The sequence below is a fragment of the Lepidochelys kempii genome, chromosome 6 (genome assembly GCF_965140285.1).
Source record: "Lepidochelys kempii isolate rLepKem1 chromosome 6, rLepKem1.hap1, whole genome shotgun sequence".
NCBI lineage: Eukaryota > Metazoa > Chordata > Testudines > Cheloniidae > Lepidochelys > Lepidochelys kempii.
Genome location: NC_136385.1, coordinates 61,557,326 through 61,585,254, shown reverse-complemented (window position 1 = coordinate 61,585,254; position 27,929 = coordinate 61,557,326). Strand labels below are relative to the sequence as shown.

Here is a 27,929-nt window from a genome sequence, read left to right as displayed (position 1 = left end):
GCAGTCTGTCAACTCCTGCTGGGGTGGGCTTAAGAGCCTCTCACAAGAAGCCATTCATCAAACCCCCTGAGGTGACCACTCTCCCAAGGAAGAAAGCCTGTTCTGTACAAAACTTTATTAACAGTTGAATATTATAAACACCATGAAATTAACAAAACCTCCCACCAGGGCCTGAGCCCTGGCCCCAGACAGCAGTTTTTGGGGGGGCATATACTCCACCTATGCCCCAGGCAGTGTTGTAAACAAGCTAACTTTCAAACATAAAAACTTGTAGGTTAACAGCAGCCCTGAGATGTAGCTATATGAGAAGGGGTATTTGGAAGACAGTCCTCGGGTTCCACTTCGGGAACACCTATCCCCATACTTTGGGGTACAAGACTGAAAACAGGGCTGGCCGGTGCACTGCAGGAGAGAGACTAAAGCTCTGAAGATATAAACTACAGCAGCAGCCCAGCTCAGCCCTGGCTGCTCCCACATTGACCTCATATCCCATGACACAGATAATTAAAGAACAAAAATCACGCATAAGCATAATGCTGCTTTTTGTGGTCCCATTAAATGCATGCCAGCACAGGGCATGCTGACATTCAGGCTCCTATAGTGCTTGATAAAATGTATCAGCCACACAGGAGGAGGAGCTGACAATGACACCACCCTCTAATGGGGAAAGCAGAAAGTACAAGCAGCAACTTACTACCCAGCAAGGAAGGACAAAGCAGAAGGCTGGGTGCCCCTCAGGGTAGATGTCGCCCACTGTGTCAGGACTAGCTTTGTCCAGAATGATCTAGAAAGCCTGGAGGTGTTTGCTCAATCCTCCAGATCCTTCCGCTTCCTGCCCTGTGATTTGGGATCTTTGCCCTTTGTTTTAGTCCCCTCTAGTTCCAGAGCAAGGAAATTGGTTTTGAGTTTGCTTGCCAGTGGGTTTGACTGCTTCTGCAGCCCATGCCTGGACAAGCTCCGGCTTCCACTTCTCTGCTCTGTCATAGCTTTCAAGAGATGCTCCTGTTTCTTGGTCACCATCTCTTCCCGGCTCCAGATCAGAATGTTAAAGCCTGTGAAGAAAAAATTCAACACTCAGAAATTCTGCTGCAGACATAGTTTCTAATGGGGGAATCACTGTCTATACCAATTAAATATAAAATTCAGCCACTGCCCGACAAAAGCAAGTAGTATTTTTCTAGTCAGTTACTAAGGATGGTGTAAACCATTTCTTCCTGACATTGCCTCCACATAGTCCTATTGTAGGAATCATGTCCCTATTAGCTGTATGGTCATGGAAACTTTTCGAGCAGTAGCCGGCAATTAAGGGGCATGATCAGTTAATTCTCTTGCCCACAACTTCCATGGAAAGAAAAGTTCTACCAAAGATTCTGCATTCAGATCAAATCAGACCCCAATATGGCCAGCCTCCCCAGATCCTAGGGAGCCCAAGAATGGCAGGGCCTCTTTGGATATAAAGTATGTACAAGTGCAGTAACCCAAAAGAAGTCAAACAAAAGCCAGTGAGACCAGCAGTAGAGGGCAAAGGGCAGGAACTTTTTTCATCTCACATCTTGCAGTATTGCCATACAGCCAATAGATGGCAGCAGCACCCTCTCCTCCTAGGGAGGCTGCTTTCCCTTGAAGCTAATCGCCACACTGCACATTTTAGTGGATGTTTTCAAAACGCTTTACAAACCATGGATTAATCCTGAGGACACTGGGGTTTGGAGATAAAGAGGGTAGGGTATTAACCTATTTTACAGAGGATGAAACTCAGCCTCGGTGAGATCAATGTCAGAACTAGGTTTAGAACTCACAAGTACATCACATTCAACATATGTTTGTCTGGAGAAGCCAGTCTACCCTTTTCTGAGACCAGAACCCCATACTGTCCAACTGCCTCAATAATAAAATAAGGACAGAGAGCCAGAAGCCTACTTACCCATACCAGAGGCCAGTGTATCTCCCATAGGGTTAAACTTATTGAGCTGCAAATGTAAACATATTGACAAACTATCAGCCTCAATGCTTATGTAACATGATCAAACAATTTGGGAACTAGAACATTCCCTAAAGTATACTACAAAAAGGCCCAGAGCTGAACATGGAACTGTTCTGCAAAGGTCAGCTGCCCTTGGCTGGCATGACACTACACCCCCACTGCTAAGAGCTGCAGGTGTCAGGGGGCTGGCCAGCATGGCTTTACAACCCCTCTCTGCTGCATGTTGAAAGTCAGCAGGCTGGATCCTCCTCTCATGTTGGTGTAAATCAGGGGCAGTTACACTGAAGTCAACAGAGTAATCAGTGTAACACTGGTATAAATTTAAGGAGAATCAGGTCCAGTCTTCCTGCTCTGCTCAGTTTCTCCTCAGTCTGATCCTGCTGGGGAGTCAGCCCTGTGGGAGCTCAATGTCCTACTGTGACTGGAATGTCACTTTCTGCTCAGAAGCTGCTGGTGGGTGGGATGGGGGGAGCAGCCGACGTGAGAGCTGGCATCATGCTAAGAGACATTACTTCCTCCCTGGGGCATGACTGTATTTCACAGAGACTCCAATGCACATGGCCAGGAAAGGACCAGCTAACAGATGGAGAAGCAGCAACCCAGGTGACTCCTCACATCCCCAACCCTGGATTCACTCTCAGGAGACTTCCCCTCCCAAGAAGCTGTTCACATATATTAGTCGTCACAGCCAACCTCTCTGAGGCACTCTTTCCCATGGCCAGTATACAGACTGTTCCCTGCACCGCACCTTGCCAGGATGCCTCCTCCTGGTATGAGTATGAGCCTGTGTTAGGAGATTCTGGGTCTTGTTCCTATTGCATGATCTCCCTGATACTCAAGTCTTGGCTATAGTTAAGGGCACTGTGGCCCTTTCAACTCTAGTGCTCAAGCTCACCGAGATAATGCCAGATGCATTTGGGTCGTGGAGCTGGCACGCCATCTCCCCAGTGTTTCCATCAAATATATCAACAGTTCGCAGCTCATCCACTGTGTATCCTGGGAACTTAGGGTCTGGGTAGCGACCAGCCACAATGAGGTCATAACGAGGGTGCCACGTCGCCTAGACATAAAGCAGATGGATGTGATCAACAACTCTGGAGGAACACAGCTAAAGACTGATATGAATCAGAAAGCTGTGACTCCAGCAGAGTGAGCTTCCCCACTGCAGTGCCCTATTCTGAAAAGAAATTGTACTAAAGCTTTTTCCAACTTGTTACTGGCATCTGCTGTGAGATCAGACTGCACTTTGCTACCTCACCTTGATAGGTGTGAGGTGCTGGAACTGCCGATGTGGATGTGGGATCAGATGCTGTGGTTTGGTCCAATCTGAAGAGGAATAGACTCGGATCTCACTATGCTGGTCTGTGGTCAGGAGCTTAGCACCATCCGTTGGGCTGAAATAAGCTGGGAAAAGGGCAATAAAGCATACAGAAGATCACAATCCTGCGGCCATAGACAAAGAAGAGCTAAACAACACATACCCCTAATTTGTAAGTGCGTTACAACTTCCTAAATAGTTATTTTAAAAGAGCCCAAGGAACAAGACTCTGTCCTTCTCTAGCCCCTTTCTTCCCAGGAACTCAAAGTTCTTTACAAATATTAAACTGAAGCTTACAATCCCTGGGTGCCAGGGAAGTATCATCATCCCCATTTTACAGATGGGGGAAAAAAGACAATAAGTGGGAAAGGAACTCACTCAAAGTCACATAGTAAGCCAGTGAAAGAACTGGAAACAGAACACAGCAGTTCTAACTACTATTGCCCTGCTAGACCCCATCCCTCCAATGTTGGGAATAGAACCAAAAGAATCTTGATTCCTAGTCCCTGTTTCTACCAAAGGAACTTCAGCATGAGATGATCAGGAGTATCTGCCCCAACAAATTCCACGCTCTATCCCCAGAAAACTTCAGTGTTTTCACATTAAGCTCTCACGGGCAGCTCCCCAGGAATTGCAGAGGATTGACGCACTGAGAACAGATACTTTATTAGGAGGACAGTACATTTAAGTTATATTAGAATGGATTCAGAGAAGAGCCATGAGAATATTTAAAGATTAGAAACCATACCTTATAGTGATATACTCAAGGACCTCAATCAGTTTATCTTAAAGAGAAGATTAAACGGTGACTTTATTACAGTCTATAAGTACCTACATGGGGAACAAATATTTGATAATGGGCTCTTCAATCTAGCAGAGAAAGGCATAACCCAATCTAATGGCTGGATGTTGAAGCTAAACAAATTCAGACTGGGAATAAGGCATACATTTTTTTACAGTGAGGATAATTAACTATTGGAACAAGTGACTGAGGGTCATGGTAGATTCTCCATCATTGGCAATTTTTAAATCACAACTGGATGTTTTTCTAAAAGTTCTGCTCTAGGAACTTCTATGGCCTGTGTTAGACAAGAGGTCAGACTAGATGATCACAGTTGGCCCTTCTGGCCTTGGAATCTATAAGTATCCCTCTGTCATCAGCAATAGTTCAGGATGAATTAGCCAGAAGCCAATGAGAAGGTGTTATGGGTGACACCAACACTTTTGTACAGGAATTTCAGATAAAGTTTATGTCAGTGTTTGAATTTAAAAACTGATCAAACTCAGGCTTGCTCCAGAATGATTTCATCTTTTGTAGACACACTGAAGGATATGAAAGAAACAGGATTGATACACATTTATGGGAGGGAAAGTGGGGCACAGAAAACCCAAGCGTGATGGACACAGGCACAGGTCACAAAAGACCAAAAGGAACAGACAGAAACACAGAACAGATAGGTAGATTGGTGGGAAGAGAAAGAGAGAGAGAGTCCTACCTCACTGACCTACCAGCATTGACAGGTTTGTCATGAGGCAGCACATGAAGGAAACTTGACTTGTCTTTGATGTTTCTCAGGTCCCAGATTTTGACTGTCTGGTCCACAGAAGCTGTAGCCAGGAGCCAATCACAGCGCGAGTTAAACTCCACATGAGTCACTTTCTTCTTATGTAATTTCAGCTTCCAAATCTGCAGCGGAGGGAAACAGAAGGTGAGATCTGTGCAACAGCTACACAGCAAGCAGGTGCAATACGTGCCCCATAAAGAACTTTCCAGCACTGCTCTGGTACAGAGAGCCTGTGGGATTTAGGCAGTGGGGCTCTGAGCACTCCTTAACTTGCATATTGTACCACCCCATTTATCCAAAGGTTTTGGTGCAGGTAGTAGAGCTTGTTAGCACTGCAAGCCTTGACCCTAGAGCATGGGGCAGGTGCAGTCTAGCTACAGCCAGCGCTGCAAACCCCACAGCCCAGAGCTCAGACTCATCTATATGAGTCTGTACTTGCAGTTTCTGACATACCCAAACTTCAGAAAGCCTGAGACAAGGTCCCTCACCAAAGGCTCTTAAACAAAGTAAGCAGTCATGGGATAAGAGGGCAGGGTCCTCTCATGGATCAGTAACTGGTTAAAAGATAGGAAACAAAGGGTAGGGACGAATGGTCAGTTTTCAGAATGGAGAGAGATAAATAGTGGTGTCCCACAGGGATCTCTACTGGTACCAGTACTGTTCAACATATTCATAAATTATCTGGAAAAAGGGATAAACAGTGGCAAAATTTGCAGATGATATAAAATTATTCAAGATCGTTAAATCCAAAGCAGACTGTGAAGAGATACAAAGGGATCTCACAAAACTGGGTGACTGGGCAACAAAATGGCAAATGAAAGTCAATGTTGATAAATGCAAAGTAATGAACATTGAAAACATAATCCCCACTATACATACAAAACAATGGGCTCTAAATTAGCTGTTACTACTCAAGAAAGAGAACTAAGAGACATTGTGGATAGTTCTCTGAAAACATCCATTCAATGTGCAGTGGCAGTCAAAAAAAGCAAACAGAATGTTGGGAATTATTAAGAAACGGATAGGTAATAAGACAGAAAATATCATATTGCCTCTCTATAAATCCACGGTATGCCCATGTCTTGAATACTGTGTGCAGATCTGGTCACCCCATCTCAAAAAATATATATTGGAATTGGAAAAGGACAGAAAAGGGCAACAAAAATGATAAGGGTTATGGAACAGCTTCCATATGAGGAGAGTTTAATAACACTGGGACTTTTCAGCTTGGAAAAGAGACGACTAAGGGGGGAAATGATAGAGGTCTATAAAATCATGGCTGGTGTAGAGGAAGTAAGGAAGTGTTATTTACTCCTTCTCATAACACAAGAACTAGTGTTCACCAAATGAAATTAATAGGCAGCAGGTTTAAAACAAACAAAAGGAAGTATTTCTTCACACAATGCACAGTTAACCTGTGGAACTCTTTGCCGGAGGATGTTATGAAGGCCAAGACTATAACAGGGTTCAAAAAATAACTAGATAAGTTCATGGAGGATAGGTCCATCGATGGCTATTAGGATGGTCAGGGATGCAAACCATGCTCTGAAGTGTCCCTAGCCTCTATTTGCCAGAAGCTGGGAAGAGGTGACAAGGGATGGATCACTTGATAATGACCTGTTCTGTTCATTCCCTCTGAAGCACCTGGCATTGACCACTGTCGGAAGACAGAATACTGAGCTAGATGGGCCATTGGTCTGACTGTCTCTCTTTGAGATGGTTGCTAAGGCCCAAGATCTTCTCCTGGTCCCTTTGCCAGTTTCACCACAGAAAGGTTTCCATTGTGGGGATATTACTGGGGCTGGCGATTCATCTACTCCCAATGAATTTATTAGGCATGTAACAAGGCACTCGGCCTTGAGGGTATAAACACAGGGCAGCTCTTACAGTCCTTGGGGCCTTTAATACTGAGAGCTGTAGTTGTAGGGCACATGACTAGGAGCAAACGTGTGACCTACAGGAAGCCAGGTATGAGGCTTCCTGCCTCTTGGGCAGGGACAGCAGACAGAAGAGACCAGAGGTCAGAGAAGCCCAAGTGTGTCTCTCTCCATAGTAGACAGGAAAGGGCTACCGGGAGGAGGGGGGGAGAAGGCAGGATGTGTCCCTCCCAACAGCAGAAGGTAGGAAAGGTCTCCATTACAGAGAATTTTGTATTATGAACATTTTTGCATCTTCTATGTATTAATAAAAATGCCCTGAGGAAAGGGAAAAAAGCTAAACTCTAGTATTTGGGCTTTATTTGGAGTGCCACAGCTAGTGACTTGGCCCACTGGTTAACATGTCCCCCCTGCCTACAGCTCCTGGGGTGGGAATTGCCCAGCACTGTTACCCCTGAGAGCAACAGAAGTGACGACTTAGGATTGATTATAATAAAGCAGCGGCGAAGAGGTTGCTCTTGATTGGCAGGGCCCGCTTTTTAAGAAATTCCAGGCCCACCCTCTCCTAGGCAGCTTTCTTTTCTGTTTCCAGTCCTGGTGCTAACACTCTGCCCCCTTGGACAGGATGGAAATGGTGCAGTTTCTGTTCTTCTCCTGGCCTTTGCTGAGGTTGGGATTTGGAGCTGGGAATGCCCAGGACTTTGATCCTGCTTGTGAGTAGCCCTGGGGAGGAAGTGGTTGTCAGATCACCCCACCCCACCCCCCGCCAGTGACACTCCCATTTTTCCAAAGAGGTTTCTGGAGTGTGTTCATTGCTAGGGGGAATTGACACCTTCGGGATGTCACAATTTCTGCTCTCCTAAGTAATCAGACACTCTCAATGCAGGCAGATCCCATGATGTGGACCTTAACTTGAAATCACTCTGAGTGATTTAGCATGCTCCCCACCTTGGGAGGAAGGGCACGCAGTTTCTAGTGCACTGCAGAAGGGCAGGGAGCATCGCCTGGCAGATACTGGGTGGACTCACATTCCTTTAGGTTAAGGATGCATGCTCCTCTTTCTAGGGACCCTGCTCCCAGGAAAGACATGGGCAAAGAAAAAACAAACCATCGGGGTCCCTGGAAAGGAGAGAGTAAGAGGCAGGGAAGATGAGAGGAGCCATACAAACCTCTTCACCACCAGTGCTGAGCAGGACCACATTACCCACGTTATCACCTGTCACCACGGTCCGGCAGCTTGCAGACACATCAACACTGCAGTACCAGAAACTAGAGGAAAAGATACATAGATCAGCACCAATTCCTGCGGACAGGTATTGGGAGGGGAACCCTGAGTACAGCCTGTCCCTGCCTCTCTACAGAGAGGAACTGCAACAGACTCAGAACTGGGTCTCCCATGTGGTCAAGTGGGACTTCAGTCATCAGTCCAGGGGCAGAGTCCACCAAGGTAGCTTTGGGTTGGTGACTGATGTGACATCACTTCCAAGTTATTTGCCAAGTAAGCTTTAGATAGCGGGAACATGCTGGGGCAGTAGGACGTAGATGAGGCTGAATAGCCACCTGCCACCTGTATACAGAGACAGCTTGGGAAAGATCAGGACCACACCTGAGACATTTACACAATGTGCAGAAATGGACTTAAAATGAGCTTTCCCCACACAGGGGTGAAGAAGCTGCAGGGAGTTGCTACAGACTCTAGATTGGAAAATTTCAGGTCTAAAGCTCCCCCAGTACACCACTCCAAGAACTAAATCAAACCCAGGCTTTTGGTGGCATAGTGCCCCAACCCAGACTATACTGAGTGGGGAGAAGGGAGAATTCTCTGACATCCAGGAACTTCTTTGCAAAGCTTTGCCCTGCAGGGGATGTTCACACTAAAATTCAAAGCCCTGGAGTCAGGGTGGCAAGCCTGAAGATCCAACCCCCACCTCCGAAGGGGTAGCAGAGTTATCACAATAGGATTACATGTTTCTGCATAAATGTTATTTGGTTTAACCTAAGCTGCCCTATAAGCTTAGCCCAGCTCATGGCCAACAGGAGAACACTAGACTGACTGTCTAGCACCTTGCTTTTCTCACCTGCGCTCTTTTAAAGGAACAGTACACTCCCAGTGCTGCTGCTGTCCAAAAGATGCCAAAAACTATATTACCCATCATGCACTGGAACAGCAGGAGTCTAATTGTCCTGAGCTTGCCAAACCCTTGGAGCAGGACCACATGCCTGCCCCGTCACACAACTCTGAGCTCACTGACAGCACCAGCAAATAGAATCTGTCCTAGTCCTAGCAAAGGAAGGTCACATCAAAGAGAAGAAGAGGAACTACAGTATAAATAGCACAGAGCAGAGGCACAACCCTGCCTGCCCCTCCTCACCAAACATCATGGTACTCATGGCCACAGCCTGGCGTGCGGGAGATCACCTGCGCCGCTTTGCCTTCCAGATGCTGCAGACTAAGGGTGCCATCCCCTGATGCCACATAAAGCTTCACTGCCTCAAATGGGCTGAACTTCATGCCTCCAAGAGAGTCTCCTGGCCCTTTCTGGAACACACAGACAAAGGGAAGGGGCACCAATGTTACTGGGGAAGGGAGGGACATGGCAGAATGCCAACAACCTGGAAGTGAACACCTCACTCCATAGCTGAGATACACCAAGTTCATGGAGTCTGTTTCCCAACAAGAGTGGCACTAAAGAGCCACATTTTATCAAGTCTGTTACTAAACTGAGGCTATGTCTACACTACCGCGGTAAGTCAACCTAAATTACGCTACTCCAGCTATGTGAATAACGTAGCTGGAGTTGACGTAGCTTAGATCGACTTACTGCGGCGTCTACGCCATGCTGGGTCGACGGGAGACGCTCTCCTATGGGCTTACCTTACTTCTCGTTTCCAATGGCATACTGGAGTCGACCGGAGAACACTCTACTGTCGATTTAGCAGGTCTTCACTAGACCCGCTAAATTGACCCCCAGTGCATTGATTGCAGCAGCAGCAACGCCCTGACAGCGTAGACATAGCCAGAGAGTACAAATGTTTTGGGCTTGCAGGGTCTGCCATCTGTCTTCCCAAACAAAGCAAAGTCCCCTCCAGCAGCACAGTTTTCTCTAGCTCAGACTACAGGATGTGGCTGTGGTAATCACAGCTTGAACCATCGCCAGGCCCGGAAGGGCAAGAACACAAGCAACATTCCATGCAGAAACATACAAAACCCCAAACACAACCTGCACCACATTCTTCCTGTAGGATCTTCTTCCACAGAGTCCCTACAGCGGCTTCCAGTGGGTCACGTTTGGTCTTTCCCAAGGTGCCAGCAGGCAGGAAGAGAGCTGTGCAGGGAAAAATCCCCACTGCTGATTGCATGGCAAAGGAGGCAGAGGAATCCTATCCCAGGAACCGTCCCCAGCCTGTCTCTACTGAGCCAACAGGTGGAATCCTCATACACCAACAGAGAGAGAAAAGAGATGGGGCCAGCCGGGGAGACACAAAACCCTCTGACAGGCAGTGCATTTCACCTGCTTCTCACAAAGTCACTTTGTACGAAGGCCTCATCCTCAATACTGACTTTCAAGAAGCCCCTGAAAAAAACAAGACCCCTAAAAGACCCCTACCTAAAACCAATGGAAACTGGATAGGCCTCCCCTTCAGACCTAGTTGTCTTCATCTTGATCAGCAGCAAATATTACAGGAGGAAGTGAGGCTCTGCCACCCCAAGGACAGAGCATGTCTTTTCCTCCAGGCCCCTATTGATCCAGGGAGTCACCTGAACACTAAACCTGGATCTCCAGCATGGCAGCACCGAACTATCCCACTGGACCTCTCCAGTTTGGTTTTGCCCTCTTCCCCAGGAAGGACTGCAGCTGGAGTAGACACTTTGGAAACTAGCTGGGAAACATGCTACTGGCAGGAGGCAGGCAGGGAAAGAAAACAAAGAGGGCAAAGTGGAACTGGCATGCTGATGCTACAGGCTCATTCCTAGGACTATCCTCTGACTTTCTAAGCCAACAGGGCTTGTAGGAATACTGCAGGAAGTCCTCAGGCTCTATGGAGACCCTGTGGCCAGTGGGAGCAGCACTGCTAACAGCTCAGAGGTTAGAAGGTCACCATGAGACACAGCCATGTAAAGGCACAAAATTGAGGAATTCTATTGGTGCCCTCCAAAAACAACAGGAAGGAGTAAGAGTGGAAGAAGAATCCCTCCTTTAGGGGCAACCAAAAGGTCAGTATTCTCTCCCCTCCTCCTACACCCTGAATAGGAAAAACAAGAGAGACAGGCTTTCAACAGACAAAGATTCTGGAATGGAGAGGAGGTGGATGTGGAGGGGAGCAGAGAGGCCAGCTCTCATGTTTCAGAAACAAGTAAAGCTCCCCCTCCCTGTGCTGCAACTGCCAGCAGGGGGCAAAAGCCAACAAAACTGCTGTGTTCCTTACTCCCAGTCCTCGGTGCTGGTGAAGACCCGGAGCGTACTGCCAGTAAAATCCTGCAGGGTGGTTGTGCCAGCAACTGACGATGTGTACAGCTGACTGGGATTAAAAGGGTTAAACTTCATTCCTGTGATCGCCCCTCCAGCTCCCATCTACAATGAAGGGGATGAACAAAAAAGAAAAATCACTAAGTGATAGGGAAGGAGGAAAGTCCCTTCTGCAAATTTGTACTCATCACTGGGTCCCCAACATCAACAGTGACACAAGCCTTGGCCTCTCAAGAGACAAAGGCAACCTTCATCTCTACAAGTCATGCCCTGGCTGAGCAGGCGACCTGACCAGGGGAGGAGATTACAATGCCTGCAGTTCCAGGGCAATGTGATCCCTGGCAGTCACAATGCTACACAAAAAAGAGCACAAGGCAACCAGGAATGGGACCTAGGAACCTTCAGAGGATGATCATCCTCCTTCCGATCTGTATTCATTTGTTAAGCTAAAGAGCCACAGATGCTGATGTGAAGACTATGAGCCCACATAGAATTGGGATTGGAATTGGTGCGTGGGGATGGGATGGGCAAGCAAACCATTCAAAGTCACAGGAAGTGACTCTACGTCACTCCTTGACTTCTTCACCAGAAGGGATTTTCCTTCCTTCCACTCAAAAAGGTGCTTCCTCATCCGACACAGAACAAGAAGGTAAAGAGGGGGAGATTTTCAAGCCTAGAATAAATAAACCCTCTCTGCACACTTCTTATAGATTTCCTTTCTTCTTCATCGTCACCAATCCCTAACCCATCCCCCCATCCCCCCCCAAGCATATAACCTGACGAAACTTCACCGTAAATTCTACAAACAAACCTCCGTTCTGACCTGCAACCCCCGCACTGCCAGTCTGGAGCCTCACACACCGATCCACCACTGCAGCTCAGTCCTATAAGATCAGGAGAGCGCCTGCTGCTATTCCAGTCCTGGGCCCCTCACAGTTCTGACATTGCACCTCAATAATGAGCTGCCGCACTCAGCACTGTTCCAGTCCTACCCTCCTGCCCATCCCACACACTTAGTGACTTACCCCTTTTATGAAACAGGTTTTATTCAGTACTTCGTAGTCCCACAGGATGATGTCTCCACCTTTGGACCCCACAGCCACAGTGCTGGGGTGAGTTGGATGCCACTCCAGACATGTCACTCTCCTGTCAAAGGGACTTGCTGTTCGGAAGAGGCGGTATGAAGTAAGAGAACGCACAAAGGGAAGCTGGAGACACTGTTACAAAGAAAACGAGAGACTGGGATCTCCACAGAGCTGGAAGTAGGTCTCTGAATCTCTCCAAAAACACTGACAGTCTTTGTATGCACACCCCTCTACACACACTTCCCAGGGAGTTAGCAAAGCCAGGCTGCTCCCCGGGAATATCAGGGAGAAACTCAGACCAGCTTTCTTCACTCTCACAGTGGAGTTTACAGCCAAGTGGGCAGATCTATAGGGTTGTTGTCTGCCGCATCTTGCACCATAAACACAAGTCAATCTGGTAGTGATGGGGTGGTGCAGATTTCTTTCCTGATCTGAATGGCCCTTGGCTGCTTTTAACAGGGTGAACAGTTAGGGTATTAGGGTTTTCACATCAAGATGCTGCTTCCCTCTCTGGACTCAGCTGGGCAATAGATGGGAGCACAAAGCCGCAGGGAAGACAGGCCTCTCCAAACAAATGTACCCAAGCCACGAATACTCAACCCCCCAGTGACAAAGCAGTGGGAAAAAACACTCTCTAGATCTGTAAGGGGAGCTGAACCAAGCCCTCTGGGCTGGCTAAGAGGGGAGGATAACTGGTATCATCACACTAACATGGCAGCTGGACATGCTTTCCTCACAGGAACAGACTCCACCAACCACAGTTCCTCCTATTATGTATTTACTGAGCACCCTGAAATGTTATGCTTCATCCAGAGACATAAAGACACTGTCCTTCTTCCAAAGTGCTTACAATCCACATGACACAATAAGACAAAAAGCTTACAGAAATGGGGCTGGGCAGAGAAGCCAAGACAGTGACAAAATCATGTGGTTACTTAGCTAAAGCAAGTGTACAGACTGGGTGAATTTTTAAATCAAAAATATAAAACACATAAATGACCTAGAAAATAAAACTATCCTGGTTGATTTACTCTTTGTGGACATTTCAGGAAAAGTTAATCCTTAAGGAAGGATTAAATGAGTGGATAATTATGCCTTGGAAAACCAGTTCAGGGAAGGTATTACATACCCTGAGGAAACATGGGAAAAGGTGTAGTGATTACTGTGAGAGAAGTTAACAAATGGACATTGAGACTGGCATTATTAGCAGAGTGGAGCAGGTGGGGGCAACATGATATAGGACTACGTCACATAAGTAGGTGGAAGCAATATTGTGCCAGGCATCAACTGATAGAACAAGCTTACCTTTAATTCAGGGGAGCAGAGAATTAGTAGAGGGATTCAAAGGGGGGGGACTGATGTGTCACTGATGAAAAAGGAAAATGATCTCAGCAGTTGCATTTTGCATGGACTAAGGGGAGAAATGTGACGGCGAATCAGACTATCAGCACGTTACTGTAAGAATTTTAGTAATTTTAAAGGCATGGAAACCATAAGCCCTGGACGGGAGTGGACCCCTGGCCCTTTTAAGCTCCCTCATGTGTGTTCACGCTTTCGTTGTCATTTTTAAGGGAAACTCTACTGGGAGCTCAGCTGTCCAGTAGAATGAGAAGTAGACACTCTCACCTGCCTGAGCTGTGCTCGGATAGAGCCACCCAGCATGTTTTGGTAGATGTAGTGGATGATGCTGCACTGCCTCTCCACCTGATGGAAGAGCACTCCTGAGTTTCTGAACATGGAACCACCTTCAGCCCAGCCTGCCAGACAGCAAAACAGGGAAACTTACTGACAGACAAGCCAATGCACATCATGTTTATTCACTACACTGTACTAGGGAGGATAGCTGTATTTGGTGCTGAATCCAGAAGTGATCTCTAGCCACAAGAGAAAGGACCTCAAGCAGTTCCTATGAGTGTAAGGGGAAGTAGCCTCCTGCAAAGCACAATGCATCCCATAACCTGACAAACCATCTGCCTGGTTTCTTCTCAATACGATTCTCCTTGTTAAAGATTCATCCCAGAGCAAAGGAAAGAAGAGGGCTATAGTGATTTTACAGGGAATGGCTCGCCTGAGCTTCTAGAGGCTATACACATAACCCTGATATGGCAAGGACACACAGAGCCTGAAAATAAGACCTAAAGAGTGGGAAAAAGAGAGAGAGGAACTCCTGGGATCAGCATCTCAACCACAGTGGCAGGGGAGAGATCAGACCTCGGATCAGCAGATAATTGAGTGAAATTTAACAGTTACAACTGAAAATTCCCAAATTGTGAATTCCAAACCACTTCCCCTGCACCTGAATAAGAATATTCCACCCGCTTGTGCTGTCGTTCACACAGCCTGCCTATGGCTCTGTGTGTTTTCTTTTTGATAAAAGACCTGTTGGCACCTCATAGAATAGCCTGAAAACCTTTCAGTTCAGGGAGAATTCTGCTGAGCAACACAGCAGGTTTTCTGTATTTTGCTAGTGCTTCAGGTTTAATCATCCGGGACATCTATGTGAAAAGAGAGTCTGATCAACCCCACATGTGTGACCTAATCATCCCCACAGCAACGGACTGTAACATCCCAGTGGATCCAGGCGTCAGATGGAGAAGCAGAAGAGCAGATGAATCTCTTAAGAAACAAAAATCTTATTTTCATGTAAGGATCCATATTAATACAAAACAGGAGGAGAGAAATAAAGAGAGTATTATATATAACAAAAATATCCTTATTTTATGAAACACTGAAGTCTGGAAATTAAGAAGTTAACACACACACACACACACACTTTCATACATGATTACAGCAGATGCTCACATTTTTACAGATTCTTAACACTCAAAGATTTTCACTGCCTGAAGTGAAGGGAGGCATTTTTCCAGGCTTGGGTCCTGTCAGGAAGTACATCTATAGATATAGATTTATTTTTTAAGAAATTTGATCTTCACACATTTTTGAGTTTGGAAAGAATGAAATCCCATAAAACAGTACTCCCACTGTGAGAAAATTCCAACTTTACTTTTTTAAGCAGAGCAACAGCAAAAGTGGGTTAAGTCTATAACAGGGTTTAAAGACTATAACAGGGTTTAAAAGAGAACTGGATAAATTCATGGAGGTTAAGTCCATTAATGGCTGTTAGCCAGGATGGATAAGGAAAGGTGTCCCTAGCCTCTGTTCATCAGAGGGTGGAGATGGATGGCAGGAGAGAGATCACTTGATCATTACCTGTTAGGTTCACTCCCTCTGGGGCAACTGGCATTGGCCACTGTCAGAAGGCAGGATACTGGGCTGGATGCACCTTTGGTCTGACCCAGCGTGGCCGTGCTTATGTTCTTAAGTCTGAAGCGTGGCCTAGGTGGAGGCCTTTTTGGGGACACAGTCTTTGCTTAGTTAGAGAGGAACATTTTTTTTAAAGTTCTTATGGATTGAAAAATCACTTCTGGGGATGCTCTGTGGCAGAACCTAATGAAGCTCCATCCACTTCACAACAACACTGAGCTTTCTCCCAGCTGAGCCTGAGCAGAAAGCTCAAGAAGGGAAATGGGCTACTGCAAAGACAGCTGTAGCGCTATTTGGTTGCATAGCTTCTCTGCAGCTCAGCAGATGTTAAACTCAACCTCATAGAAATACAAAATACCTACCGATGACTTTAATCAGCTTTGCAGTGTATTGCATGCCCTACATAATGCAATTACAGAACTTCAAACTCAAATTTTTACCATGTATGCACCAAACTCGTTTAATTGTTTATATTGTTTAAAAAATGGATTATTCTGTCAAGACAATTATTCGTCTTTGGGGACTAGTTGCATGTAGAGTCTCAGATTTTAAAGTTTAGACAATTTTTGAATTATCTATGCAACAAAAATTATTTACCCACTGGGGTTTTTCCAAACTGAGTAAAAATTAAAACTCACCTTTTAGATTGGGATACAGAATGGAAAGGCTCAACTTCAAAAACATTTTATGTAAGCTATAAGTGAAAATATGATTGGCCTCATTTTCAAAGGTACTGAATACATACATACAACTCTCACTGAAGCACACTGAAACTGGAGAGGTTTAATAACTCTAAAAATCAGACCTGGAGTTATAATGAAAGTCATGTGGTAACATTAGCTACAGGAGATTTGTTCACTGACCATGAGCTCTAGAATAAGCAGAATTCCTTTAAACAGGATGTTTTGCTTCAATTTTCACTGCTCACATTAGTGCCTGCTCCAACCTTTAGTCATACACCAAACAAACTGTTGCATCCGATGAAGTGAGCTGTAGCTCACGAAAGCTTATGCGCAAATAAATTGGTTAGTCTCTAAGGTGCCACAAGTACTCCTTTTCTTTTTGCAAATACAGACTAACACAGCTGTTACTCTGAAACCAAACAAACTGGGGCTTATGAAATACAGTAAAGAAGCCATCTTCAAGGGTGCCACCATACAGATATTATGAAATCCCATAAGCATATTATAGGATTCAAAGTGATACCCATGGACATGAAGAGACACAGAGTCCTTATTCTAATTGTAAGCCTGCACAACTTCCTTGATACTGGAAAGACTAAGGGTATGTCTACATTAAAAACTTATGTTGACCTATATTAGGTCAACTTGCAGCCCCTGCAGTAATTATGTGGTGGTGCATGTCCACACTACACTCCTTGGGTCGGTGGTGCACATCCTCACCAGGAGCACTTCCACCAACCTAAGAGGGGCAATGTGTGTGGACTAAAAGCCCGGTCTCCCAGCTCCACTGGTAGCTCCCTGCCAGAAGCCCAGCTGCATCACAGGCTCCTGGGCTCCTGGCGGGCTGCCCCCCTCCCCCGCTCAGCTCCGCATTCCCCACCGAGAGTAAGCTGCCCGGGGCTTCTCATCCCTGGGGAACAGGGTTCAGCTGCCCCGGCTTCTCAGGCTGCCCCTGCCTGCTTCCTGCTGGGATCCAGGCAGCCCTGGCAGTTTTAAATTCACAAGACAGCCATTCCTAGATGGGAGCGGGGCAGTGGGGAAGAAGTAGTGGGGTCTAGCTGCCCGCGACTCCCAGCCAGGAGCAGGATCCATTCTCAACCTGGCTCCCAGCCAGAAGCTCTCCATGGGGGCAGGAGGCAGCTGGGCCAGGAGCCATGAAATTGACAAGAGAGCTAATGGCGGATGTAAGTAACACACTATATACACAGACACTGCTTCACCCTAACTACACCGACATAAGCACTAGGCCTCTCATGGAGGTGGAGTTATGATGTCAGTGTGGCAGGGCACTTATATTGGCGGGACAAGGCTGTAGTGTGTACACTGATATAATCAGGTCTACATAAGCTGCCTTATAAGTTATATTGACCTAACTGTGTAACATAGGCCAAGCCTAATATTCACCCATCCCCCCCATTAAAGGGAAAAAGTGAAACATCTTTTACCCAAAAGTTACATATTGGACGAAAAAATACACAAAGGAGAAACAACTAGTGAGAACACTAATCCAGCCTGGTGCAATTAACTGATTATAGCCAGAAAGGAACTAGCCCCAGTCTGTCTGAGTATGAACACAACCTTACAGAAGATCAGCAGAAAGATTTACCATCTACCTAGAGCATCCCTCTAGCTCCCACTTCTGTGCAGCATCTTGCTTGTAGACACAGCATGGTCTCCAGATGGAAATGTTGGTTTCGACTTCATGATGTGCAATACTAACCTTCTGATTATGGAAAAGCATGAAGAATTATATAATGTCACGTTACCAATATTGGTCTGTCCTACTTCAGAAATGCGGCAGCAGAACTTCAGAAATTCCACAAAGCTTAATCACTCCTCAATGAGCAGTGATGTACACTCTGCTGAGCCCAGCTTTAGGAGAGATAAGCAATGACTTTCATAAAAATGCTGCATATGCACACGCACACGCACACGCACACAGTACAGCTTCCAAACAGATAGCGGAGAATAATGCCCCCACATATCTCCACCCCTCAAGAAACATAATCCAATCCAAAAAGTCCTGTTTGAACAGGCTGTTGGTTCCTTGACATCTCCCCACCCCTGATCTCTGAAAGTTTGGTTTACGCCCTTCATGCTATAAAGGCCTGGCTGGCAGAAAGGGTGAGAATCTGAGGGAACATTACCGATTTTCCCTGAGGGCTTGGCTGCTTTTCTCAGAAACAATCTTTTTGCTTGTGGCTCATTCTCCAGTTCTCCATGGTCTCGTTTCCTCTTCCCAGTTGATTTTGCATCTTCCTCTGGCTGATGCTCATGCACCCTCACATGCTTCTTGTCCTTTGACTGGTTCTCAGGGGTCATTCTGTCTGCCCCACTAAAAAAAACAAAGTAAGGATAATAAGATTTGTCATTGGTTCTGGCTTTAAGACAGAAAGTTGGAGCACAACATGCCCTGACAGACTAAAAGTAGGACATACCTGTGCCACCCTTCATCTCTGTACTACTGGCTTTTTGCTTGCATTGTTGTGGGGATGGGAATGGGGGTCAATAAACTGCTCTTTACACGTTCATGAAAAAGATTGGCTTCTAAAGCAATGGGGTATCTTCTGTTTCTACAGAATTCTCAATACTCAATAGACAGTAGCATATTTGGAATCTACTGAGCTGCACAAAATGCCACAACTGTCTTTACAGCACACACATTGCTACATGACCTCCCTGGTCAGGCTCAGTGCTTTTTGAAGAGGACAAGGCTTCATTAGGCTCTGCCACCAAGCATGGTCAAAAATTATTTTTCTGTCAACTCAAATTGACATGCATGAATCAAGCTCCTAGATACTATGGTGATGAGCAAACTGAAAATGCTGGACACACCCTGCTTTTCCATGACACGCACATACAGATTTTGGGAGACAACACAATTTTAGCCCTCTATTTTAATGCTCTATACTAAGAAATTAAACTCTTTTCCCCCACCCCCAATCCAAAGTGAGAAGCCTTTTACTCAGTTTTCCTCTTTTGATCTAGGACAGAGGTGGGCAAACTATGGCCCACGGGATGGTCCTGCCCGGCCCCTGAGCTCCCAGCCGGGGAGCCTAGTCCCCAGCCCCTCCCCTGCAGCCTCAGCACGCCACACCGCCAGTGCTCTGGCCCACCACTTCTGCCGGGCAGGGCGGCGGCGTGGCTGCGAGCTCCTGCCGCTCTGAGCAGCGTGGTAAAGGGGGGAGGGGTAAGGGGCAGGGGATCCCGGGGGCAGTCAGGGGACAGGGGATGGTTGGATGGGGCAGAGGTTCTGGGGGGGGGGGGGCGGTCAGGGGATGGGGAGCAGGGGGGTTGGATACGGGGAGTCCTGGGGGCCGGTTAGGGGCAGGGTGTGGACAGGGGTCGGGGCAGTCAGGGGACAGTGAGCAGGGGGGGGTTGGATAGGGGGTGAGGTCCCAGGGGGCAGTTGGGGGCAGAGGTCCCAGGAGGGGGCAGAGGTCCCAGGAGGGGGCGGTCAAGGAACAAGAGCGGGGAGGTTGGATGGGTCAGTGGTTCTGAGGGGGGCAGTCGGGGGCTGGAAGTGGGAGGGGACACATAGGGGCGGGGTCCAGGCTGTTTGGGGAGGCACGGCCTTCCCTACCCGGCCGTCCATAAAGTTTCACAACCCGGATGTGGCCCTCGGGCCAAAAAGTTTGCCAACTCCTGATCTGGGAGGTTCCAAAATAGAAAATTTCAATGGCAGATCCCAAGGGGCCTCTATGAAAAATATAGTACAAGTTGATCCTTTGACAGTAGCATATTTTATTTTTAGTTTGTGAATAAATGTCACTGATGTCTGACTATAGCTAAATATAGTTAGGCAGGCACTGTGCAAGCTTCCCCAAATAGTAGCCCAATGCTGACTTTCCAGCACTCTGCTATTCCCATCTGGAAGCCCACACAGCCCTGCCAGTCCCCTGCAGACCCTCACTATTCTAGTCCTGAACCCCACCACCACCCAGGTCTGCTGATGCCCCTCAGTTCTGACCCACAGCACACCCTGTTATTCTAGCCCTGAAGTCTACATCCAGGAATTGGATTAGTTAGCACCGATTCCATTCTGTATAATAGCCTGAATGTTTCCAGAACTGTCCCACGCACATTGTTGCCATTGGTGTCATATGACCTGGTTAAGAAAAGAGCAGAAGTGTGAATCAGGCACTGTGAATGCCACAGGCACCATCCAACCCCAGCAGGAAGAGTACATCTGAAGCAGTGTGTGTGTGAGGAGCACCAGTGACTTTGGATTGTCACAAGCCCTGGGCTGGCAGCATGGCGTGAATGGTCTTCCAAGACTCACTGGCTGATACAGGAGGGCCTGGTTGCAAGCGTAAAAGGTGTTAGCCAGAGCCCATCTCCTGCAGTGCCCCCAGCACCCCTCCCTGGAGAGGGGAACGTTTCAAAAGTTGAAGGGAACACGGTAGTGGCAACGTTAGCAAGAGGGTTCATCAGTTGCATCCTGGGAAATGTCTATGTGCTCTCAGCACACACCAGAGAGAGAGGGGAGTCTACTGGTTTGGGGGGGCGGGGAAAGAAGGGGGACAGGAGCCAGGTCTTGTGGGTTCTATTCCTGACTCCCCCAATGCCTCACGGAATGACCTGGGACGAGCCCTTCCCCTCTCGGAGCCTCAGTTTCCCCATCAGTCTCATGGCGACAACCACTCGGCGAGGCTCAGTCAGGACAGGGCACCGCACGGGGCGCGAGCAGGAGGCTGAAGGCAGCTCAGGAGTCCGGGGCCTGACCCTGTCCCGCTCCGGAGCCCGCTGGCTGTGAGGCCGGTCTCCCGCGAGAGAGGGCTCACGGCCCGCACGCTGGGACCAGGGGAGGGCCGGCGCGGGGCCGCTCACGCGTTGTTCTCTCCGGGCCGGGGGATGGAAGAGGGCTCGGGGGCCGGGAGGGGCTTCGGGGGATCCCGCGCTCGGCGCCGTGGGGGCGCTCGCCTCACCTGGTCCTCGCCGCGGCCTCCGCTGCCCGGCCTGGCCCAGCCCCGCGACAGCCCGGCGCGCAGAGCGGGGGCGGGGCGGGCCCTCCTCGGCTGTTTTATAACCCGGCGGCGGGGGCGCTCAGAGTCTGGATTGGGAAGCGCCCGGGCTATTGCCCCCAGCCCCGCGTTTCCTCCTCCGGGCGCTCCCGGACGGGACGAGACACCCGGAAAGGGGGGTGAACCCTAGGCCGCTCCGCGGAGGGGAGCGAGGGCCCAGCTGGATACTCCTCCTACCTCAGTTCTTGTGGCCTTGGAGCCTCCCCAGAGCCGCTGGGGCCTGGCCACAGGGCTCGCTCCCCACCCCAGCCTCAAGGACTGGAGAGGGTTAGGGCCGTGGTATTGGGTGGTGAACTCTCAGCGCCCTTCAGATACATGCCTGAGGCTACATCAGCCACTGCCCAGTTGGGCTGTGTCCTTTCCTGCTACAGCCTGCTGGGCCCCCTTACACACAATCGGCCCAGCAAACCTTACTAGAAACTAGGCCTCAACACTCCTCCTCCACCCCCAGATCTTCAGCTTCCCAGACAGGAACCCTGGTCTAATGTGGGAAGCAACAGAATAAGTGAACTTGGAACAGTTATTTTGGCTTTTGGACCAGAAAGCATTTGTGCAATTATTGATTCAACAATGCAAACTCCAAATGCTATTTTTTCTCAAGCACCTGCAGTTACCGTCCTCTCTCCCCAGCAGGCTGGGCCGGGCAAACACACAGCACCCAATGTTTGTCTGACTTTTATCAACAGTTTCAGAGTAACAGAGAAATGTAAAGGACAATTACCAAGTTCTGCAGAGCCTTGCACGATGTTGGAGTCGAGAAGTCACACAAAAAACAAAAAATGGGAATCATAATTCCAGGATATCACTGGCAAACATCCCCCAAATCCCACAACCTCCCTGCTGTGGAAAGAATTCCAGTGGAAAGTAACATTTTGTCGGCACCTTAGTGATCACCAACAAAATTAACACAAACAGCCTCACTCTCTTCTGGAGTGTCTGTGAGTAGGCCTTTTACTACACACGGTTTTTGGACCTGCCTTGAGATCGGAACAATCTGGTCACACACAAAAGGTTACAGAAAGACTTAGGTTGTTGTCAAATATTTAATCACATTGTTAGGAATAGGCCCCATAAACTTAATCTCTTTTATCTATTTTATGCATTTCTAGAGCACCAAACAGGTACATTGGAGCTGCATGTTGAGGTCCATAGTGGATTTTATAGCCATCAGGAATACTAGTTTGAAATGTTAACATTCACATGGTATGGTTTGTCAGAGAAAACCATGCTTTTACAATGTGGCTAAAGAAAATAAAAGATATAGTACAAATCACAGTTCAGATCTAAATCACAAAATCAGAGATCACCTGACCTTAGTTAATATTCCATTTAACAACATTCAAGAAATTAGGCTAAAACAACTCCGAGTTAAAATTACATTCCATTGCACATGGTGGGATATCATCCTGTTATTTATTCATAGATTGATACTCTTACAGAAAGGCTATACAGGCAATCCTCAACTTTACGATGTTTGACTTACGACATTTCTGAATTGATACCCTGATTCAACTTACAACAATTGGTTTTGACTTTACAACACTCAGTCCAGCAATGGAGTGGATTGCAGTTCTGAGTGACAACATTTCAATTTACGATGCAATTTTCGGGAACCAATTGTGTCTTAAGTCCGAGGACTGCCTGTACTCCAATCATCCACACAGTTAGCTACAAGCACAACTCCTACAACGTTTGTTTGTGCATCTCTCGATAAATAAAAATGCTTCAATGAACACCTTTGTATAGTCTTCCATGTAACCACGCTACTTTAAAAATACACACAAACCATGCTTGTCTACTGGAATATAACAATGTTGCACCAACTGCTAACATACCAAAATTGTGTATAAACAATGACATATCATAAGAAACAAGTAACTATCTCTGTAAAAACATATATATCAACACTGGCACCTCATGATAAATTGTCTTATTACATGTCTCTGCAAAATACCTACCACACATTTGGGCACTGTATGTGTATGCATGTATGTATGTACAAATAAATAATTCAAACTAGCACCTGCCTCTGCAAGCCATCTGCCCACAGAACACACATTGATGTCTTGAAAGTGTCCAGTATTATACCTCTAGGAAAGGAAACTACAGGAAAATTATCCTCCTGCTCATGTCAGGCAAGAAGAGTGTAGTCAACATAGATTATATAGATTCAGAGAGATCACAAAGGAGGAGAGAGGGGTCCATGAGATTCAAATATCTCATTAACAGCCAGCAGAAAATTATACCTTACATAACTTAAATCTTAATCTATGCTGCTTTCCACAGAATTTTTAAAGTGTACATTTCTAACCTTTTCCACTGAAAAACAGGGCCTGATTCAAACCCAGTTGAAGTAGATAGAAAGACTCCTGTTGACTTCAGTGGGCCTCTAGTAACCTATTTGTTACACCAACGCTGACTTGGACTCTAAATACATTCTATGGGTGGCATACCCGAGATCACTTGTTCACTGACACTTTAAAAACTCCTGCACCCCAATCTGTGTCTATGCTGGTTATGTACTATGTATGTCTCTTGTGAACCTTGTAACCAATACTTGTAATCTCTCATGACTCAAGCCTGACCCCAGATGTATAGTACCTTCCGTCTTAACTTGTGTAAACTTGATTTTAAACATTAGCTTTAATAAAAGTTTTTAAAACTGTGGTCCTATTTCCTCAGACTTGCAGAAAGTTGTCTCCAGCAAAGATGCAAACACTCTCCCTATCTCATTCACCTCCCTAATGTGTTAACTTCACTGCCCAGAGGAGACCACACATAGCAACCTATGGACCTTTCACTTAGCTAGAATGGAAGTAATTAATAATTACTTCTTATCAAACACTAACACTGTGCTTACTTTCACTCCGGAGACTCACCAGATTCCTTTGCAATTATTTTTACTTGTTATGGGCCAACAGTGCTAAATACTGTATAAGGCACAAAATAGAACAGTCCCTGCCTCAGAGTTCTTACAATCTAAAAGGCATGAATGGAGAAAACAGGATGCATTGGGAAGCCCAGAGACAGGATTCACTTGAATATAATATTTTTGTTGTTGTATTTACAATTCTTAGCCTCTCAGGACCCACTGACAGTACAAAGGTAACCAAGTCTGGGGATCTAGTTATAATTGTAGTGTGGATGGAATCTTATCCTTAATTTCCCATTTTTTGTAATTGAGCTATAATCTTAACATGGTTATGGTCTTTACTGCTATGTTGCAACAAGGTCAGGGAACAACTATATTGTAACTGTGGCTTCTGACTTGGTAGTGTGGTATGCTTGATGGTATATGTAGTATAAATAAGCCTTTTACTGCCCAATGCCTGGTTCTCTACTATAAGAAATCCAAAGTTCCTGCTTTTGTCTGACTACTTCCTTATGCCATTTTAAGAGACAATAACATCTCAGTAACATCACAGCAACTCGATTTAGGCCAGTATATGGAAGCAAGTATGTATTCCACTAAAAACAATGAGGAAAAGCTGTGTATAACTCTAGGGAAAAGAAAAGAGACAGTAGAGATAGCTATCTGTCCTAAGATCCCAACCTATCAAGCAGCTCCTATCCCAGGGAAACAAAATGTCAGAGATAACATTACATTCTCTGACCTCCTCCTATACCTGGACATTCTGCCCCCAGAGGAAAGGAAAAAGACAGCAGAGATAAAGGTAGCTACATAGCATCATGCCACTGAATCAGAAATGGACAGTGTTAACAAATGGACACAGGGGACCAAACCCCAAACAGAAAATGAAATCCCATCCTGGACAAATGCCGGGTGTACTGAGATCACACACCAAACACACTACATCCTGGACAGACACTGGATACACTGTACCCACCTCTGACAATTATTCAAGGTTTCTGCCCTTTTCACACTTCGAAAACACATGTAGAGTAGGTAATTTGACTAAGATGTTGGAATTTAATGGAGCCATGAGTGAGCACTACACTATGTTGAAGAAAGTTGATCAACCCTCTTTTTTAATTAAAATATGAAAAGGGAAATCCATTTGCTACCTATTATTTCCCCTGGAGCTAACTTAAGGTTGGGTAAGGATTTTGAAATGCTCTTTGGGGAAAGAATGTGCCTTATAACAGGTCAGAAACCACAGGTCCCATGTGTGGGACCCTTTCAGTGTGACCATTCAACCTAAATATAAACATCAGAGTAAAGGAAACAAAAAGGTATCCCATTATCTTTTCTAGAGTCTGCATCTCAGAAGGGCCCCATGATGCAGGAGTTACATCTAGCTCCCAGGAAACGTGACACAACTGTTGTTAATCAATCAGTCCCAGGTATCTACAGACATCAGAACACATGCCAAACAATCAGCACCAAATAACAGAGATTCTTACGGTTCCTGGGCTGAGCTGTCAGGGTGAGGCTGCCCTCAGGTCCTCAGTCTTTTCTTTTTACTTTTATTGAATAAACGTCATTGGGAACCCATAGTTGGTCCTGGTGCTTGAGTCCCAAATAATTTAGTGAGAAAAAAATTATAGGAGATGGGGCAGCAAGGCTCATCGACTCCCAAAATGTAAAACCTGCCTTCAGCACCAGCACTAGGCAAAAGCAGACAAAGCAATTGCTTAGGGCCCCAAGCAGCTGTGGGAAGCCCCCTATTAATTATTAGTACGTGTTGGTAGGAGGGGGAAATATTCCTGCTTGGATCCCCCAGTGGGCTAGCACTGGCATTGCCTGCCCTAAAACCTCACGTCATATCAGGGCTAATTGCTTTGCGGCACAGAAACTTTGGTACCTAGAGCTTGGAGGGCCGAGGCAGCGCAAGATTATCTACAGTTTAGGGACATAAAAACACTAAGGATCGGAATTGTTCAGAAAGAGCTGATGGCATTTTCAGATAAAATGAGAGAGAACATTGCAGGCGCCTAATGAGTTAGGTAGAGGAGGGAGGCAGACAAACAAAAGCCGAATAAGGCGATGGCGAAACTCCTGTATCCCTGCACTAGGGAGAGAGAGAGCTAAACTATGGCAAGAGGAGAAGGAATGGCTTCTCCGCTTTTTTGGAGGGGGCGGGGGGCAGAAGGGGAAATAACAACACACGACCAGCCCTTGGTCTCCCGTCAGCCAGCCAGATTGATTCATTGCTCCTGCAGATCAGCTAATTCGCTGAAATTAGGGTTGCCAGTTTTGGCTGGACACATTCCTGGAGGTTTCATCACATGACATAATCTTTAATTAAAGATTACTTTTTTTTTTAAATTCCTGGTGACTTCAAGGCAATCCTGGAGGGCTGGCAACCCTAGCTGAAACATGTGAAAAACTGTTTAGTAGAGCAGAAAGAGCCTCATATTCCAGATTCCTCCCTACTGAAGGTCAGCCCCAGAAATGTGATCTTCCCCCCAGTGGTGCCCCACCAGTAGCCAGATGAGATTCTAGTAATGTGAGTTTCTTCAGAGCAGTGCCTAGCACAGACTCGGGCAACTTTTTGCTTTCTCACTGAACTGTCCTAAGACTCCATCAAGTGAGCCCCTTCACAGCAGAGCTCCAGGTCCCTGGGCCAGCTGAGATTTGGGGCACTGCTGTAGCTAAACTCAGAAGGTTGTTTGCAGTGTCACCTCCTGCTCTCCCCAGCTCTCAAAGAATAGAAGTGAAAAAAAGGAAAACTAAACCCTGTTTAAAAGTGAAGAACTATGGCTAACCACGCTCCGGTGCCAGCGGCTCCTAGACCTCACCTAGGAATAGCAACCCCCTGCTGCTCTTGTCCACTCTGGGCACGTGGTTTTGCTCTGATCTCTGATCCTCAGTGTGGACAGCACAGCCCCATCTGCTATCGGGCAGCGGCCTGTCTCATCCCGCAGTGACAGCCGACTAATTGGATCAAGAGCTCCGGGAACTAGGAGGAGGGGAACGTGGTGAGAGTCCAGCTGCCTCACCCCGCCTGGCGCGGCTCGAGCCCGCACTCCCTTCCCGCTGTCCCAGGCCTTAGCATCTACTCTCCAGCCACCACCAGCGAGACTCCTTTGGAATCCCCGGGGCTGCCTGGGTCCGCCCAGCTGGGAGCTCCTCGCGCTGGGAGGCGGGGCGGGGGCCCTTGCGTCCTGCAGCCTGAAATAAGGGTGGGGAGCTGCTAAAGCTGGAGGGCGAGGGGCAAAGCTAGAGCTGTGAGGCAATCCGATCTGCCGCTCGCCCCACTGCAAACAGGGCAGCCTGCCTCGGGAACGCTCTGGGACGCTGCCGAGCGGGGCTCCTTTGCACCCGGGCTTGGAGCTGAAGTCGTTAGGGTAGCAAGTAGAGAGGTAAGATACAAAGTAATCTGCCTCCGGACTGCAGTTGGACAGGGGGTGGCCCTAACGCTCCCCGCGCTGCCGGAGAGGGGCTCCTATAGGTGCGTTCCCTTGCCCTAGCGAAGGGCAGAGCAGAGGCCCCCTAAACTTCCCTCCCCTGTGGGGGGTCTCTCCACTCCGCAGCCCCAAACAGGGCGCTCCCCCAGGCTCTTTCCGGACCTGTTCCCCAGTAAGTACCGGAGCTCCCAGGGCGCTGGCTGCTAAGCCCGGCCTGTTCGGCGGTGGTCGGAGTGGAGGTGGAGTAGTCCGGCCCCCCCTGGAGGGGAGGCAGCGCGCGGCGGAGCTGCACTTAATGGCAAGTGAGCTGGCGACTTAAATGTAAAAGTTTCCTAGCGGAATGGCGGG

At 47.2% G+C, this 27,929-nt stretch overlaps 2 protein-coding genes across 12 annotated transcripts in view; one reads left to right on the top strand and one right to left on the bottom strand.

Moving 5' to 3' along the window:
* Positions 1-100: 100 nt before the first annotated feature.
* DDB2 (damage specific DNA binding protein 2) lies at positions 101-27,886 on the bottom strand. Of its 5 annotated transcripts, none has more exons than XM_073348242.2 (11): positions 27,762-27,886; positions 18,393-18,580; positions 13,925-14,055; positions 12,239-12,430; positions 9,117-9,283; positions 7,914-8,013; positions 4,812-4,989; positions 3,243-3,388; positions 2,880-3,044; positions 1,925-1,970; positions 101-1,052 (listed from the first exon to the last, which is right to left on the bottom strand). In XM_073348242.2, the coding sequence occupies exons 2-11, from the start codon at positions 18,565-18,567 to the stop codon at positions 808-810; spliced, it is 1,545 nt and encodes a 514-aa protein (XP_073204343.1). In that variant the 5' UTR covers positions 18,568-18,580; positions 27,762-27,886; the 3' UTR covers positions 101-807. The 5 variants fall into 5 exon arrangements, with proteins under 5 accessions (XP_073204343.1, XP_073204342.1, XP_073204344.1 ...); XM_073348241.1 differs by lacking the exon at positions 27,762-27,886 and adding an exon at positions 25,635-25,903; XM_073348243.2 differs by lacking the exons at positions 9,117-9,283; positions 27,762-27,886 and adding exons at positions 11,173-11,318; positions 21,174-21,660.
* PACSIN3 (protein kinase C and casein kinase substrate in neurons 3) overlaps positions 27,276-27,929 on the top strand; it is a 38,974-nt gene continuing 38,320 nt past the window's right edge. For 3 of the 7 annotated variants that reach the window (XM_073348248.2, XM_073348244.2, XM_073348246.2), the window contains exon 1: positions 27,278-27,536. The gene's annotated coding sequence lies outside the window, so the exon portion shown is untranslated. Of the gene's footprint in view, positions 27,884-27,929 lie in introns of all 7 variants that reach the window. The other 4 variants (XM_073348250.2, XM_073348247.2, XM_073348245.2 and 1 more) reach the window with 4 other exon arrangements.

Bases quoted from the DNA above. Each gene is read 5' to 3' on its own strand.
- DDB2 (XM_073348242.2), bottom strand. From the start codon at position 18,567: ATGACCCCTGAGAACCAGTCAAAGGACAAGAAGCATGTGAGGGTGCAT. The intron at 14,056-18,392 runs GTAATGTTCCCT...GCTGTCTGGCAG, and splicing joins CAAGCCCTCAGGGAAAATCG to GCTGGGCTGAAGGTGGTTCC. The intron at 8,014-9,116 runs GTGAGGAGGGGC...CTTTTCCTCTAG, and splicing joins CATGAGTACCATGATGTTTG to TTTCTGGTACTGCAGTGTTG.